Here is a 17,755-nt window from a genome sequence, read left to right as displayed (position 1 = left end):
ATGTTCTAGCTGTTCTTTTCTACATTGGAGCATTCATATATTTTTAACTGTAATTTATATATATATATTTTTTTTCTGAAGCACCAGCTAACCTTGCAGCAAATATCAACGTATTTTGAATCCTTTAACTTTAATCTTCAAAACACTTATTTTTCTCCCTAGGGGAAAAAAGAGATTGTTGCAATTCATTAATACTTATATTTTCAGACAGCAAAATCAGTTACACATTTTATCCATATATTTTTCTAGTTTAGCAAATCTTATTCCTGTTAGAAATTATTTGTGCAATGAATATGCTTCTGTCACTTCATCTCTGTTTCATACATTTATCATATTGAATTCTAATTTACTCTGAGGTTTTGCTAACTTTCGCTTCAATGATGTATTTGCTCTGAAAGAGTTCAGATATAATGAAATATATTATGTCCAGTATTTGTCTTATATTTTGCCACCAATGAAAGATAAATTATTGAAATGGAATATATTCACATTGATTGCTATGAAGGTTACACATGGATTGTAAATCAAAACAAGCCCTTAAAAGATAGAAAATCAATTAGTGTGTCAGATAAGAAATGCATAAATGTTGAAATCAACCACTGGGTTGACATTTTTCCTCTTGAAATAATTTAATTTATCAGAATTTGAAAAGATTTGTGACTTTGAACATCCATAATAAGCTAAAAAGTAAACGACCAAACAAATCTAAAATTTTGTTAACAATACTTCAGACAAATACAAGCCAACATATTTTAGAGGGAATAGGTATTGTTTGTTTTCTCAACCAACCACAGAAATTTTTAAGAAGACCAATGAGAACTATATTATCTTGGTCATGCACAGAGTAAATATTAACAATATTTAAATTTAAAACAGTACACATGTGTGCACAGTTGTATTGACATAGTGTCTTTGATTTTCTTTCACAGAACTATTACCCAATTGCCAGCAGTTGAATTGTCAGTATAAATGTGCAGTGGTCAGAAATAGTACAAGATGTTACTGTGAGGATGGATTTGAAGTGAAAGAAGATGGGAGAAGCTGTAGAGGTAAGTATGATACATGACTTTATTACTGTTTCTTTTTCTTTTTTCTTTCTTTTTTTTTTTTAAAAAAGGCTTAGTTAATAGAAATTTAATAAAGTATCTTAGAGCACTTACCATATACTTCACACACTGTTTATGTTATTTTTGTTTCCTTTGATTTAAAATATGATACTGCCCCATAAACCATATACAGAAACATAACAAATATGCATTTTTTACCAATCAATTTTCAATTCATATTGCAATAATGTCAAACATGGGAAATGTCAACAATAGGAAGTGGTTTTGGGTTAACCGTGCAAACATTGGATTTAATGTTTTTTTTTTTAATTTTTTTTTAATCTTTATTTTTGAAAGCGAGACAGAGTGCAAGTGCAGGAGGAACAGAGAGAGAGACACAGAATGTGAATCAGGCTTAAGGCTCCGAGCTGTCAGCATAGAGCCCAATGTGGGACTTGAAATCATAAACTGTGAGATCATGACCTGAGCTGAAGTCGGACACTTAACTGACTGAGCCACAAATGGTTTTAACTTCCTAAATGTTTTCCGCTAGTTATATAGCTGCAGGGAAGTAGACATTTGTTACTAACTGAGGTAGGTTAATGATGTCATGTAACATTCTTTACAATTTTTACTTTTTTGGATTAGTGATTCTGGCATTTGGCATTTTACCAATAGCAATAATGATGAACATAAAAATATTTATGTGTGTTTTTAATGTCTTAATTCTTGCTTTTGTGAATGTTCTATAGCACATGATTACTCTCTGAAATGACTCCCCTCTGCCATACCAAACAATTCTAGGTTACTTCTCGATTCTATTCATTTCCATTATTTATAGGTTAATATATACATATAAATCTGATACATTCACAATATAAGTAATACATTATTTTATATAGTATTTAGAATCTATATATAGAAAATATAAAATGTAGAATCTATATATATGATCAAACAATATCTGCATTGCCAGAGCCACTAATAAACAAACTATTTTGTAAAGAAAGTGGTGCTTTGCCGATTACATTAAACCTTTGCTTTAAAATTATCACTTGCCCCTAGTAACAGAATCTTAAAGTTGAAATAGTCCTCAGAGAGAATATTGTTCAAATTTCTAATGACAGAAGTGAGAAAAGTGAGACCCTGAGAAATTAAGTGACTTATTTAAGTCCTACACATCTTCTTAGTAATAGACTTGGGACTAAAACTCGGGTCTACAGAGCCTACTTATTCTTGCCTTGAAAAGGCTCATTGCTTTTTAATGTACATCTGGGCTTGAATTTTTCATTTGTTGTTTGTTTATTTTCTGTATAATACAAATATTACAGAAACATTTATTATTAAATATTTGTCACACACAGAGGCTATTTAATCTGACTATAGGTAGACCAAATAGTCCATGTTTATTTGACTCACCATTTTTAAACCAAAATTAAAAAACCAGAAGATTACACACAAAATCTCAGACTTTATGAAAAAAAAAAACAGAAGATCTGGCAACATTAGACACTGTATAATCATTAATGTCAGCCATATATGAATAGTACTTTTGCGTGAATGCATACATGCATGCAATTTCCAGTTCAAAACAGCTCTTTCCATTCACACAGGGTAGGCTAATATACCTATACAGCATCCTTACTCTTTTGCTACATCTGAGTCCTGTAGTAGTCAGGATTTTCAGCTGCTTTTGCATGGATCTGTTTCTCCCCAATCTCCTAATTCAATCCATAAAAAAAACCATAATCAATATCTTCTTTTGAATGTTAGTGAGGACTTACGCATCAATCAGTATGGAAGGTCACCAATGAAAGCGGAACTCTTTTTACTTTCTCTGCACTCCTGGATGGCCATATCTGAGCATCATTTATGCCTTCCTGAAGCCTTTTTCCAGGGTAATTTCTGTCCTTAAAGGGAGAAAGAAAGCAGCATTATAAGTAATGACATGCCTATTCCTTTGCAGCCAATTTTGTGAAGTTACATGAATGTTATAGCAGTGCATTCTGGTTAAGAAGAACAACAACAAAAAAATGATTAATCATATTGCTATCCTGGATAGCACAATCATGTCAGAAAAACTAAAATAGGATCCAATAAAATTAAGGTTGAAAAATCTGAAAATTGATAAGAATCATTTCTGCCACTAGGGGCTGGATTTTACCAAACAGAATGTTTAATTTCTTTTATTATCAGTGGAAACTTAGCTTCAAATACTATTTTTTTTTTATCCCCAAAGCAACTTACTTCAAACAAACTGTCCATGAATGCAAGCTGTTATATGAAGCCAAAGAAATCTCAGAAAAGTGCAAATTAATGACATGCAAATGCAGTTTCCCAATTTAAATGGCCCTTTAGCTACTCAGGAATATTTTTGCTTTTCCTTAGTAAACTCTTTTCTTAGTTCGGTGTTCCGAGGGTTGGCTGAGAGTTCCCACCCTTTAATCATGTGTTTGATCTTTCTGGTGATGCCATCCTGGCATTATCTGGTGGTCCCACCCTGAGTCACCTCATTGGCATAGACTAAGGTATATTCTGAAGGGACTCCTAAATAACAAAAGACACTGCTATTACTCAGAAAATTATAAAGATTTTAGGAACTCTGTGCCAGACACTGAGGATCAGGAATAAATACATATTTTTATCATACCACTGATTTTAGTGTACCACCACTCATTTCCATCTATCCAGTCTTCACATGTAGTCTGTTGTGTTTCTTAAACATTTCAGTCCATTCCCTTTCCTCCATCCCCCCACCAGTTTGTTCGAAATATAATGGCATCGAAATACAATTTCTTGTGTGAAATTAGCACATAGCTAATTTTTCAGGATCTCTTCCCTACATTCACCAATCCAGTTTTATATATGTTTATTTAGTTTTAAAATATAAAGTTGATTAGATAGCTCTAATAATGCTTTCCCAATTCCTGTGTGTAATGTACAACCCTTTAGCATAGAAATAACTTCATTATCTGACCCCAAAACTCAGTGCCATTTCTTACCACTTCTCCTTATCTGCCCTTATTCCACTTGACCCCTTATGCTCCTTTGAAATCCCCATATGCTGTTTTAACTGGAGTGCCACTTTCCATCTTATCCCATCTTACTTAATCTGAGAAAGTCCACATCATCCTTTAAACTCAGTATGCAGCCTTCACTTAATATTCTACCTCTAATTCCAAGCCAGTTCACATCCCTGTGTTTCTATCATAACCAGACTGTGCCTCTATTATAAGGAAATGCATAGAATCGAAATTATATTTCATTAGACTTGTTTCACTTAGAGGTAGGAACCATGTTGAATCAAAAAAAATTTTTTTTTGTTTCTTCAGGGATTAGTATCATACATGTACACAGGACAGGCTGAATGTACATTTCTCAGAGTTATTAGCTGACGCAATTTTTTTTTTTTATTTTATTTTCCTGGTTGGTTAAGAATCATTAAGTACTTGCTGTTTATAGAGATTTGAACAAGATGCAGGAAGAAGGCGTATAGGGAGAGGAAGAATGTAAAGAATAGAAAGAGGACCCTAGATATTAAAATAAAATTTAAGATGATTTTTTTCTTTTAAACACTGTTTAATAGTTTCCTCTTTTTCATTTAGTGAGGGTGGTTTGCATAGTTTGGCTCAGAACTCTTAATCTGTTCATTTAAAACCATGTTACTAGACTAATTTCTTTGTTACAATAGTAAAAAAGTCTGTCATGAACACTAGATCTATTCAGTAAATATTCTTTGGAATGTATTTTTGTCTTTGAAAAGGATATAGGGACTTCTATCCTGCCCATGAGAAATGCCAATAAATTATCTTTTAAAATAAACTATTAGGTATTAAGTTTGATCTTGCATCACTGTAACTATTAAAGCAATATTGAATTTTGACTTTCAGTTAGTGTGGTTTTGAAAAGACTTATTGGACTTGGCTCTTGCTTTCTAAAATAATAATCTCCTTCCAAAATTTGAAAAAGAAAATTTCTTTCAGGAGAAACAAAATGCCCAACAATAAATCTGCTTACAAATGATGCCCATTTTCCTTGTAGATCAAGATGAATGTGCTATTTATGGTGCATGCAGCCAGACCTGCATAAATACATACGGATCCTATGCTTGCAGTTGTGTGGAGGGCTACATAATGCAGCCAGACAACAGATCTTGCAAAGCCAAAAACGGTAAGTTATGGTTTTTGTCCTTCTATAATTTATTTCCTTTTTTCAGTTCCTTTTTGTTAGAAATGTACTAGAGTAATATGGACTTGAAAGAAATCGATTTTTTCCCCTTCATTTTAATTCCCTGATCCATACTTAAAAATCCAGAGTAGTTATTTCAGTTGTCACTGGTCATTGCAGAACTCCTTCCATTAATAGGAAGTTTCTAATTTTTGACAAAACCTGTTGAAAAGAAATGAATTGATGTTAATCATCCATCTCTCTCCTAGACTAGGAAATAGATTCTCAACTGGTTTCTTTGAGCTCCTGCTTTCTCACCAAAATTCATACTCAGCATAATAAAGTGATCTGCTAAAATAGAAACCAAATCACTTCATTCTCCAGCTTAAAATCTTCCATTACTTTCACTCATCTTAATATAATCCAAACTTCTCACAAGACATGTAAGAACCTAATGGTCTGGCAACATTTACCTTTCCAGTCTCACTTAGTTCTACTCTCTCCTTTCATCACACACCAGCTATAATGTTTTTGTTGTTGTTGTTGTTGTTGTTCTTCAACAGCATTGCTCTTGCCTTGAGGTCTTTCCACTTAATGTTTTATTTGCCTGCAATGCTTTTCCCTATGATATGCACATTCTTACCATTCAAAGCTTAGCTAAAATGGCTAAATTCAGAATGCCTTTGCTGCCCATTCTGCTTAACAGTATGTACCCTCTCCATCACTATCTTGTTTCCCATATTTATTTATTTATGTATTCTTCCTCAATCACTATGATTTTTCATTTTTATTTTTTTTATACCACTACCATTTGAAATGAACCCCATTATGCATTTGCTTATCATGATTTCTTCAGAATAATGGAAGTGTTATGAGAGTATGGAACTTGTGAGTTTTGTTTTTTGTTATTTACTGAATTGTGATCTAGCCTGGAACACATAGGTACTCAGTGAATATTTGTGGGAAGAAGGAAGGAAGCAAAGGATAAAGCAAAGAAAAAAAAAAAAAGAAGGAATGAACTTTTCTTTCTGGTTAAAATTACTAAGATGAATGCTCCACTCTTTTTTAAAAAATGTTTTTAATATTATTTAGTTTTGAGAAAGAGAGCGACAGAGACAGAGGATGAGTGGGGAGGGACAGAGAGAGAGGGAGACATATAATCCAAAGCAGGCTTAAGGTCTGAGCTGTTGTCTCAGATCCCCACATAGGGCTCCAACTCACAGACTGCAAGATCATGACCTGAGCTCAAGTCAGCCGCTCAACCAACCGAGCCACCCAGGAGCCCCATGAATGCTACACTCTTAAGTATTTGGAATTCTTGTTTCAAAACTGCCTTCCTATTACCTTGTCCCTGGTGGGGGAGGGGGGTGGGGAGAAGCCTATTGTTTCAGCACAGTATTCAGTCTATTGTAAACACTCAGTAAGCATAGATGATTTGCTAATGAAATAGCCTCGAGATATGTTAGTAACAATAGGATAATGCTAATATTTTGTGGGCTGAATTAAGAATAATACAAGGAAATATTGTACATGCTATTCCATTTAGCTTCTAAGTTTTCTCAAATCTGGTTTCATTTTATGGGTTTTCAAATTATGATGTTTTGATGAATTAATGAGTGCCCCTTTACCCCCTTTTATTAGCAATTATAAAATGAAGCATGGAATAGCTTTCCCTTTTTTGAAGATAGATTGAGCAAAGCATTGGATTTGCTTTGCAAACAGCCCCAGCTGTCTCCCTCTACAACATAACCTCATGCTATACTTTCAACCATTTCCCTGAGACAGTGTGTTAAATTATTTACAAGACATTTGTATACCAAATTAGACAGAAACTCTTTTACTTCTTAGTTTACTTCTTTGAATTATTGACTTGGTTTATGAGGCCACATTTATTTTGGGGGGCAATCCTTGAGAAAAATTAAATCAGGTCGCATATTCTTTTTTCCCACCGCTGAGTGTTCTGACTTAAAATATTGATGGGCTGAAGAAGTAGAAGGCTTGTTCTTTACGGTTTCTATTGATCCACACAATATTGCTGTGGCTTTACAGGGAGGGTGTAATGTAATAAACCCTATACAAAGAGGCACTTTCTTTCTTTGTGTGGAGAAGGTATCTGCCAATAACAATGTAACCAGAGAGGGATCATACATGATAATATAATGCTGAATAAAGGAGATTTGATGAATCTAGAATTGATAATGGAACATATAAAAGCCTTCACCTCTTGGTGGTTGGCTTGATGACAATATTAGCCTACAGAGTTTGAAAGATACAGTTTTTATGAGAATGTTCCTGGGGTTTATAGTTTTAGAAAAATGAGTTGCTAGTAATATCGTAAACGATACAAGTCTATACCATATATTGACTAGTTCTAAAGGTCACATGGATGTTTGAACCAATGTATTTGTACAAATTCTAAAGGAAAGCGATCACTTTTGCTTTGGTTTTCTCAAATTGATAACAAATGAACCAGAGGATACTTTTGGCTTCAGTTATACGTAAAATGTTAGTTAACGCATCAGCCTTACATTATTGTGGCAATGTTATACTGTAGTGTTGCCATGACTGATGAGTGCTAGGAAAATGTTTTGAATTAAACCACATTTGTTTTAAGGCTTTGCTATTCCTTATTCCCTTTACCTGGCTCCTTAGATTGGCCCCTCTTTTTTCTTCCTTTACAATCCTACCCTACTGGACTCTAAAACCTAATTTTTTCTACAAGCCAGAGTTCCAGACATCTCAGAATATGGGAGCATGAGAAACTATGGGAGGTTAGAATGGGCTGGTCCAGAACAGTGGATGTGTGTAAAAGATTTATAGACAAAAGAAAGAAAGAGAGAAAGGGAGAAAGAAATATCAAGCCCAAGGGATACAATGGGAAATTAAAACTAGATCCAAGGGGAGGGTTCTGCAAAAAGCTTGCTAAATGATAGATGGGAAAACTAAAAAGTTCTTGAAAGAATAGCCTTTTCTGTGAAGGCAGAGAGAGGCAGATTCAATTGGCTAGGAAGCTGCTTATAGCTTTCAGCACAGAATAACAACATGGTCATTCCTCAGCTATTCATCCCAAAATGTGCCTGTGGGGTCTTATTTTCAATATGACAATTAACTTAGATTAATTTACGTAATTACTATTAATTGATTATCCCACCTTTGTAATGTAGTGTCTCAATCCAAGTAAAATTCACAAGCCTTAAGAGCACCTTTAATAAATAACTAATAAGAGGTAGGAGATTTTAGACCTTTTTGTAGATGGGGGAAGAAATTAATGTTAGGCAAGAGTCCTTTTCATTCCTGTTAATTCATGCAACAGAGACAAATTCTTTTCTATGCGTGGTAAGATTGACCTGATTCCTGAAATGTAGAATCAATAATTTCAAGGTTGGAAGGAACTCAAAGGTAATCTAGTCCAACTATCCATTTGATATCAAAATGAATAATTTCCAAATGGAAGAAATTTTATAATGTACATTAAACAATAATTTTATATGATAGTTATAGTACTATGTAGTGGGAGACATACTGGAATATGAATGTCATAATGGAATGTTCATAACATTGGAATGCGACACACATTAAAAGCTAGTAATTTTTAAAACCAATTTTTAAGTTTATTTACTTTGAGAGAGAGAGAGAGAGAGAAAGAGAGGGAGAGAGAGAGAGATTGAGAGAGAATATGAATCCTAAGCAGGCTCTGTGCTTTAGCACAAAGCCCAATGCAGGTCTTGGACTCACAAACCATGAGATCATTGACCTGAGCCGAAATCAAGAGTCCCATGCTCAACTGACTGAGTCACTCAGGTGACCCAAAAGCTAGTAAATTTTTAATTCAACATAAGGACTTGTCATTTGAAAAAATGTTTTAGGGGCACCTGGGTGGCTCAGATGGTTAAACATTCGACTTTGGCTTAGGTCATGACCTCACAGTTCATGAGTTTGAGCTTCGTGTCCAGCTCTGTGCTAACAGCTCAGAGCCTGGAGCCTGCTTCAGATTGTCTCCCTTTCTCTCTGCCCCTCCCCTGCTTGTGCTCTGTCTTTCAAAAATAAATGTTAAAATGTTTTTTTTTAAATGTTTTAAACATAATCATTAAAATATCTATACATATCCATTTAAGCTCACTGTATACTTTTTTTTGAGATTAGAGTTCTAGAGTTGTCAAATCTGAAAATGAAAAGTTTTTTTTTTTTTTTTTATTTACTTTCTTTTAAATGATTTAGACAAATTTTAATGTAGAAGTAACCCTTAAATGCGGGCACCTAAGGCTAAAAGTGGGCTCCTGCAGAACCTGTAAAAATGAAAGTAATAGCCAAGGGTGTTTAACTTATGAACTGTTGCCAGGTTTACTCCTGATAAAGTCAGGCTCATTGGACTGTACTTTTCAGTCTCCTGACCATTTGCTGAAGACAGGCACTTAACCCAGTTTACAGTTCTACAGTACCAGTAGGACCCTACTGATTGCACTAAAGCAGTCCCAGAATAAAGAGCACTGAATAATTGTATCATCAGTGTAGAGACACTGTAATAATTGGCACCATGAGAGAGAGAGTGTACCTCTTTGCCATGTAGTGAACTAGAGTAGTGAGTCAAGAGAGTCCATTAAATAACTTTAGGATTCTATTACAGTTTATACTATGCTATTCACTGATTGGGACAGTGGGGAGACCATTTAGGCAATGGAACTCTTAGGTGTAAGAAACACAAATCATAATTCCTATATAATCCACAGAATCACAACCTTAGACAATGCTAGGGAATGTTTTCATACCACTCATGTTTTCTTTGCTGCAATTCTTAGAAAGAGAAATAAAAGAAAATATAATGTCCTATAACTCCTATGTCTACCTGCAATTCTGTTATCTAATGTATAGTTTAAATTTTTCCTTTAGAAGGTAGAGGGATCATTCAACATTTTCTGCAGATGCTGGTTCGGCTTGTGTGGAGAATAGGCAAGTGGCAGTATAGCGAAGGAAGAGTACCTTGTTTATAGTGTCATAGCCTCATCAGCCACTTGAAATGCTTGGAATTCAGTTATTACAATGTAATTGCCTTGTTCTCTTTGTTTTTTTTTAAAGCACTCTATATTAAAATGTGAGTATTCTTAGGGAGGGTGACATATTAAGTCTTAGTAACTTTGATAATTTATGAGACTAAGTAGGTCAGATCTATTTCACTATGCCATCTGGATAAGAATGGCTTCCCTCAGAATGATATGTGATTATGTCTTGACATCTGAAGATTCACTATCCATAGGTTTTGCTATTTTTAGTTAGTCCAAAGGTCTAGTTCCTGTACAAGTTGTTATTTTATTGTGGGGTAACTGAGAATGGCATTTGATGACATGATGGTATATGAGACTCTGAGCTAGGAGTGAGCCTAGTGGACCATAACCAGCATAGGTACCCAAATTCGCTGTTGTTTACTCAGTCACATATACATGGAAGAAATTATGTATACTATGGTAAATAGTAAGTGGCAGAGAAGTCAGTGCCTAATTCAGAGTATGTGCTTGGTAGTTTTTTTTTTTTTTTTTTTTTTTTTGGATGCTTTAAGCAATTTTGTGAACATCCAGGAAGCAGAATAGGGGACTGGGATTTTGAGGATTAGTAAAAGGAATGCCAAAAGGCTGGAAAAGATGAAAACAAAAAAAGTGGGGTATTTTCCCAGTTTTATCCTGTTAATCAGGGCTCATGCTACCTTTTCTGTAGTAGTGATGTTGAAGTGATTGGCAAAAATATGCATAATGTCCACAAATGTGCCCTCTAGCCCAAGCCCTCTTCAGACTGACATATAATCCTAGTGTGCTGACTATGCAGATATAACTGTAGACCAAGCCACTCTGCCTGCAATCGTGTGGTATTGCCTAAAGCTCCGTCCTAGAGAAATGCTAGAGTTTCACAGGCTGACTTTGAAAACCTAGCCTGACCAATCAACATATTTCTCTATTTCCTGGACTATTCATAGCCTACTTCTTTTCTGGCTCTTAGTTGGAAATCACATTCCATGACAGACCAGGGCAATGATTTCAGATAGAATTTCCATTACCCAAATTAAATATCACACTTTTTTTCCCCCACCCAAACCCTATTAATGAGTATGCTGTGTTGAGGTATTAAACTTCTCATGAATATTCTATGTGTGTTTTTTCTGTTTTGTTTTGATTTTTTTTTTTTTTTCTAAGAGGACATCATTTTCACAGTGTTGCCTCTTTCTTGACATCTTAGAGAACATAACCACGGTGTCTTATGTGTCATGACACCTTTGATTTATCCAGAGTGTAAGAAAATACCATATGTAGGAAAAAAAGAAAAGCATGTTTTCACTTGCTTTACTAGTTAACATCATAATTGCAAGCTAGCTAAGGAATTCTTTGTATGGTTATGAAGAATCAGATGGCCACATTTATGGGCTCTACTCTAGATTTGAGAATTGATAAACTTTATTTTTACAAGTGACGTAACATCTAGGTGTAAATTTCTATCTATATTTCTATATTTAATTTTTTGTAGAATAGCTTTTGAACTATTAATTAAATTCTCAATTTGGGACATGTGATAGATCATATCATGCACTACAATTATCATAGATCAAATGCACTCCTTTTTTTGTCTTAAGTTGGACATATAATGAAAATTAAAAACAAATGAAGCACATTTTAATTCATAGAAATTATGAGTTATTCAATTTGAAAGTAAGGCAAGGATATACATATGTATATAACTTCTCTATTACTTTGGGAGAAGTAGAAGTATACAACTATTGAAATTCTCAGGGAAAAAATAAAGCTGAGAAAAAGATAATATTTTGTCATTTCTAATAAGAAATTTTTTTTTTTCAGAGTGCCTTCAAGGCATCCCATGTATCAATAGCAATCAACAAAGAAATAACCATAGTTAGAGAGTACCTCTCCTGCACTCCTCCCTCTAGAGAACATACTTGCCCTTGACTTTGATGACTGGTAGTCTGCATATTCTTCCAAGTCAAGCTGCTTAGAGTCATGTTAGTCCTGAGAAAAGAAAATGCATCGTATGGATTACAGTTTTAAATGTATGTGAACATTTCTTGGTAACACTAGGACTCACAGAGCCTCCACCTGTGTTTTCCATGACAGGTTACATGTGTAAAATTGTTAGATAAATTATATTTTAATAGTCTTTAGAAGTTTCGAACAACATACCATCAAATTGCCAAGAATATATCTGGTAAAGTACCTAGAAGTTTGGTATATAATCACTGTTGAGTACCTACCTAGAACTAATCTGTCTTTTTAATAACAAAGTAAAAAATTGCAATCTTAAGTATAGGTTGTATGTTTATGTCCTTTGGCAGCCTGGTCAGAAAACAGTGAAATAGATTAAATGACCTTTTCCTTTTCCGCCCCTAGATAATGAATTTTTGTATGTCTCCTTATTCTAACATGATGATTTTGTGTCATATTTACTTGAGAAAATAGAAGCAATCAGAAGAGAACTTTCTCGCCCTGAAGTTTATTAAATGTACCAATCTATCTGTATCTAGAACTAATCACTTCACCATCCTCTTGTTTGAATGAACGAACACACTGTGCGAGTACCTAAGGCATATCTCTGCAATTGTGGACCAATCCCAAATTCTCTCTCCTACTCAAGAATTAGTCTCATATAATTGTTTTCTATTTTCACTTCTGCTGGATCATCCCATCAGTATATAAGATTGTTGTAAAGATGATAGTAAACAGCTTTCTTTGAACCTACATTCCTCTTCAGCTACCACTCCATTTTTCTTCTCTCTTTATAGAAAAACTCACAGAATGTGTTTTTTTTTCCCTTTATTTACTTTCTCCCCTTCTGTCTTGAGCCCACTTAAATCAGTCTTATATTTAAAAAAAATTTTTTTTTGAATGTTTGTTTATTTCTAGAGAGAGAGAGTGAGATAGCGCATTATCGGGGGAGGCCCAGAGAGAGGGAGACACAGAATCAGAAGCATGCTCCAGGCTCTGAACTTTCAGCACAGAGCCTCATACTGGGCTCGAACTACAGATTGTGAGAACATAACCTGAGCTGAAGTAGGACGCCCAATCAAAAGAGCCACCCAGGCGCCCCTATTGGTCTTATATTCTTATGAATCACTTAAACTTCTACTGTCAGGAGTACCAGTGACCTCTAGTTGCCTAATTACTTAGTTATAGGGCTTACCACACAACTAATCGTTGTCTCCTTTTTGAATACTTTTCCTTTTTAAAGCAGTACATTTTAGAGTTTTCCTTTTAGCTTACTGGGAATTTTCTCTCTCTCTCTCTCTCTCTCTCTCTCTCTCTCTCTCTCTCTCTCTCTTTTTTCTTTGCTACATTGTCCTCATTATTTTGGCATGATCAGTGTTCAGTTCTTTGGACGTCTCTGTTGATTTCCTAAGTGCTCTCATCTTGTATCATGACTTTAAAAACACATCTTCGATGGTTTTATAAAACATCTAGAGACTGAGATTGGTAAGTTTGCATCATCAGACCTGGCTTCTCTGTTCAACACCAAACTCACTTGGATATTAAAATCCAATTCAATATCTCCATTGGAAATATAATAGAAATATCACTTTGTTTGTGTCGCACAGTCTTGATTCTCTCCCTGACAGTGGTAAACATCAGCCCCTACTCATTCACCCAGTTGTCCAAGGCAAAACATTGGAATCATCCTTGACACCATTCTATCTCTCAAACCCTTTGTTTCAAACTTTTAGATATATAATGAATTGAACTATTGTCTTTAAGGAGCATCTTGCATCCCAATTACTACTAATGCTTTACATTTCTTCACAGAATTTATCACTGCCAAACAATATGAAATATTATTTGTTTGCTTATTGTCTGCTTTCTTCACTAAAATGTAAGCTCTATGAAAACAGGAGTTTTATACTTTTGTTAACTGCTTTGTCCCTAGCATCTAGAGCAGTACCTGACGTCAGCTGGCTGTGTTCAAAAAAAAAAATTTGTTAAATGAATACATAAACGTGCAAATACTAAGACAGTATATTCTTTTTAGGGAACAAATTAAATGTTGCTTTTTTACAGACCCATCTTTCAAACAGGAACTATTTGTGAATAGGAGTTATTGTTTCTTTATTCATTCTCTCTCTAGATGATCTTTCCATTGTTGTAAGTGGAATATTAAAGTGCCCTGCAGTTACCACATTCTCATCAATAAGATTGTTTATGTTTGTGTTTAATTGTTCTGTATATTTGGGTGCCACGAAATTCGGTGTATAGACATGTATAATTGTTATCTCTTCCTGATGGATAGACCCTGAAATTATTATATAATGCCCTTCTTCATCTCTTGTTACAGCCCTTAATTTAAAGTCTCGTTTGTCTGATATAAGTATGGCTACTCCAGCTTACTTTTGACTTCAAGTAGCATGATAGATACTTCTCTAGCCCCTCACTTTCAATCTGAAGGTGTCCTCAGGTCTAAAATGAGTCTCTTGTAGATGGGTCTTGTTGTTTTTTTTTTTTTTTTTTTTTTTTTATCCATTCTGATACCCTATGTCTTTTGGTTGGAGCATTTAGTCCATTTACATTCAGTGTTATTATTGAAAGATAGGGGTTTAGAGTCATTGTGGTATCTGTAGGTTTCATGCTTGTAGTGATATCTCTGGTACTTTGTGGTCCTTGCAACATTTCACTCACAGAGTCCCCCTTAGGATCTCTGGTAGGGCTGGTTTAGTGGTGATGAATTCCTTCACTTTTTGTTTAAGAAAACCTTTATATCTCACTCTATACTGAATGACAGGCTTGCTGTATAAAGGATTCTTGGCTGCATATTTCCTTGTTCATCACATTGAAGATTTCCTGCCATTCCTTTCTGGCCTGCCAAGTTTCAGTAGATAGGTCTGCTACTATTCTTATATATGTCTACCTTTGTATGTTAAGGCCTGTTTATCCCTAGCTGCTTTCAGAATTCTCTCTTTATCTTTGTATTTTGTCAGTTTCACTTTGATATGTCATGTACATGATCGATTCAAGTTACGTCTGAAGGGAGTTCTCTTTGCCTCTTGAATTTAAATGCCTGTTTCCTTCCCCAAATTGTGGAAGTTCTCAACTATGATTTGTTCGAGTATACCTTCAGCCCCTCTCTCACTCTTCTTCTTCTGGAATTCCTGTGATATGGATATTGTTCCATTTGATTGAATCACTTTGTCCTCTAATTCTCCCCTTGTGATCCTGGATTTTTTTTTCTCACTCTTTTTCTCAGCTTTCTCTTTCTCCATATTTGTATTTTCTAATTCACCTATTCTCACCTCTGCCTCTTTAATCCATGCTGTGGCCGCATCCATTTTTTCTTTTTTGGACCTCATTTATAGCATTTTGTAATTCATCAGACTATTTTTTAGTACCTTGATCTTTGTAGCAATAGATTCTCTACTGTCTTCTATGCTTTTTTCAAGCCCAGCTGTTAATTTTATGACTATTATTCTAATTTTTTTCCAATTATGTTGCTTAAATCTCTTTTGATCAATTCTTTAGCTGTCACTTCTTCCATGAATTTCTTTTGAGGAGAATTCTTTGGTTTCATCATTTTGCCTAGTTTTCTGTCCCTTATGACTTTTAAAAGCTTGTTATGTGCTCTGCACCTGCGAGCAATGCTATAATAAAGGGGGGTTATATGTCCGTGGCCTGGCCCTTCAGGAGGTGTTTTTTGGAGAGTGTTACTTGCTTTCTGTTGTTGTAACTTTGGTTATTTTATTTTCCTACTTGTAGTGATGTTTTGGACCCTCCCCCAGGTGTGCTTTGATTTGTTCCTTGAAGTAGCCCTGGAAAGGAAAACAGACATAGAGACAAACAGAAAACAAATACACAAACACAGAAACAAATAAAGCAAACAAAGAAAAACAAAAGACAAAAAACTAAAAACAATCCAAAAGCAAAAAAACAGAAACACCAGCTATGGGTAAAAAACAGGGTGGAGGCAGTGCTGATGGAAGAGCATATAGAAAGAGAGAAATGACAGGGGTGGGGAAAAAGAAAAAAGAAACATTGACTAGGCAGAGAGACTAAAAGGCTTAATCCGGAGAGAGAGAAAGGAATGTAAAGAAGGTGTAGAACATGTATCAAGAGAATGGATTAAATATATCTGTTTAAACAAACCAATAACCAGAGTAACAGCCTAGAGGAGCGAAGAGATAAGAAGGAGAAATTGGGGGGGGGGGGGAATAAATCTATACATCAAGAATTGTCCTAGAATTAATCTAGGCAATGCAGCAGCACTGGTAAGGAGGAGGGGTTCTTCTGGTTCAACAGCATCTATCTCGCTCCAGAAGATATGTAGTTACCCAGAGCTGAGAGGTGTGGTTTGGTGTAGGGTGGTCCTGCCTCCACTGTGGGCCCTGCAGACCATCCCTGAGGCCCTGTTTTTGGTGGTGGTGGGGAGAAACATGGCAATGCCCCAGTCTCTTCTCCATGACCCGGTGTCCCAAATCACTCCTGTGGAGCCGTCCTCACTGTGCTGCAGGCATAGATGAGGCTGTCTGTCTTGCTCCGTTGACTCCTTTGCCCTGGTGCTTGGCTGGGAATTAAACTCCCACTCTGAGCGCCCCGGTACTGGGGGAACACCTCCTGATATGAGCTTCCAGCTGGTTTTGTCCTGTGCTTCAGCCCTTCAGGGGAAGGGACCGGTTTCTCCTGCTGAGGACTGCATTGCTGACCTACCACTGAACCCTAAGGTGACTCCCCACCTCCCCAAGTGTGTGAACAGGGCAGCAGTCCCCAGTCTGAAGATGGAATCTGCAGTTAAAGTTGGGATCCCTCTCCATCCTGGTCCCAAGTTTTTTCTCTTGTCCAGATACAGTCCTATGCTTCCCCAGTCGCTCTTTCTCTTCCCTTTGTCTCTTGGCAGAAGGGGAATCCAGCCCCTTCATGTCTATGCAGCCGGTTTTACCTACCCCAGTTCGCAATCATTCACCTATGCTCCCTCAAGTTGTTCCGTTTTCTCCCTGGTAGACTCAGTCTCTTTTCCTCCCAAACTCTTGGGGTTCAAAGTCCTTTAGCTTCAGCCCTTCTTTGTTTGGGAGACGCAGGAAGTCCCCCTACTTCTCCACCATGTTGGCCATCAGCTCAGTACTGTTTATAAAGCACTTTGATGTTTCCACATTTGGGTCATATTTTTATTTTTTATAAAATATGATACAATATCTTAATATATGGCATGATATTAGAAATGTTATTCAGTTCAGTAAATAAATTTTTCCATTAAAAAATAGTTGAGGAAACCAGAGAAAAAAATTTGGCCATATATGTTTTTGACAGGAAAAGAAAAATTTTCAAACATATATCTTTTTTTCTTCCACTTATATTAACTTCATTCATATTTTTAGTTTGGCTTATTTGAGTCTGACCTATAATTTATAATATTATTTGAATAATTCTTTTTCTTATTTTTTAAACTAGATAGTTCATATTTATATCCATAAGTAAGATTTCACATTCAACAATTTGTATCTTATTGCCCACTGTTAGATGATATTTTTAATACTTTTTTTTAAATGTTTTTATTTTTTTTATTTTTGAGACAAAGAC

General features: G+C 35.4%; 1 protein-coding gene across 1 annotated transcript in view; it reads left to right on the top strand.

The window, feature by feature from the left end:
• LRP1B (LDL receptor related protein 1B) overlaps nucleotides 1-17,755 on the top strand; it is a 1,882,572-nt gene that overhangs the window by 877,676 nt on the left and 987,141 nt on the right. Inside the window, exons 4-5 of the mRNA XM_042948663.1 lie at nucleotides 930-1,049; nucleotides 5,088-5,216. Coding sequence (XP_042804597.1) covers nucleotides 930-1,049; nucleotides 5,088-5,216 — 249 coding nt within the window. The remainder of the gene's footprint in view (nucleotides 1-929; nucleotides 1,050-5,087; nucleotides 5,217-17,755) is intronic.

This window comes from Panthera leo, chromosome C1 (genome assembly GCF_018350215.1).
Source record: "Panthera leo isolate Ple1 chromosome C1, P.leo_Ple1_pat1.1, whole genome shotgun sequence".
Lineage (NCBI taxonomy): Eukaryota > Metazoa > Chordata > Mammalia > Carnivora > Felidae > Panthera > Panthera leo.
This window is presented reverse-complemented; position numbering and strand designations above follow the sequence as displayed.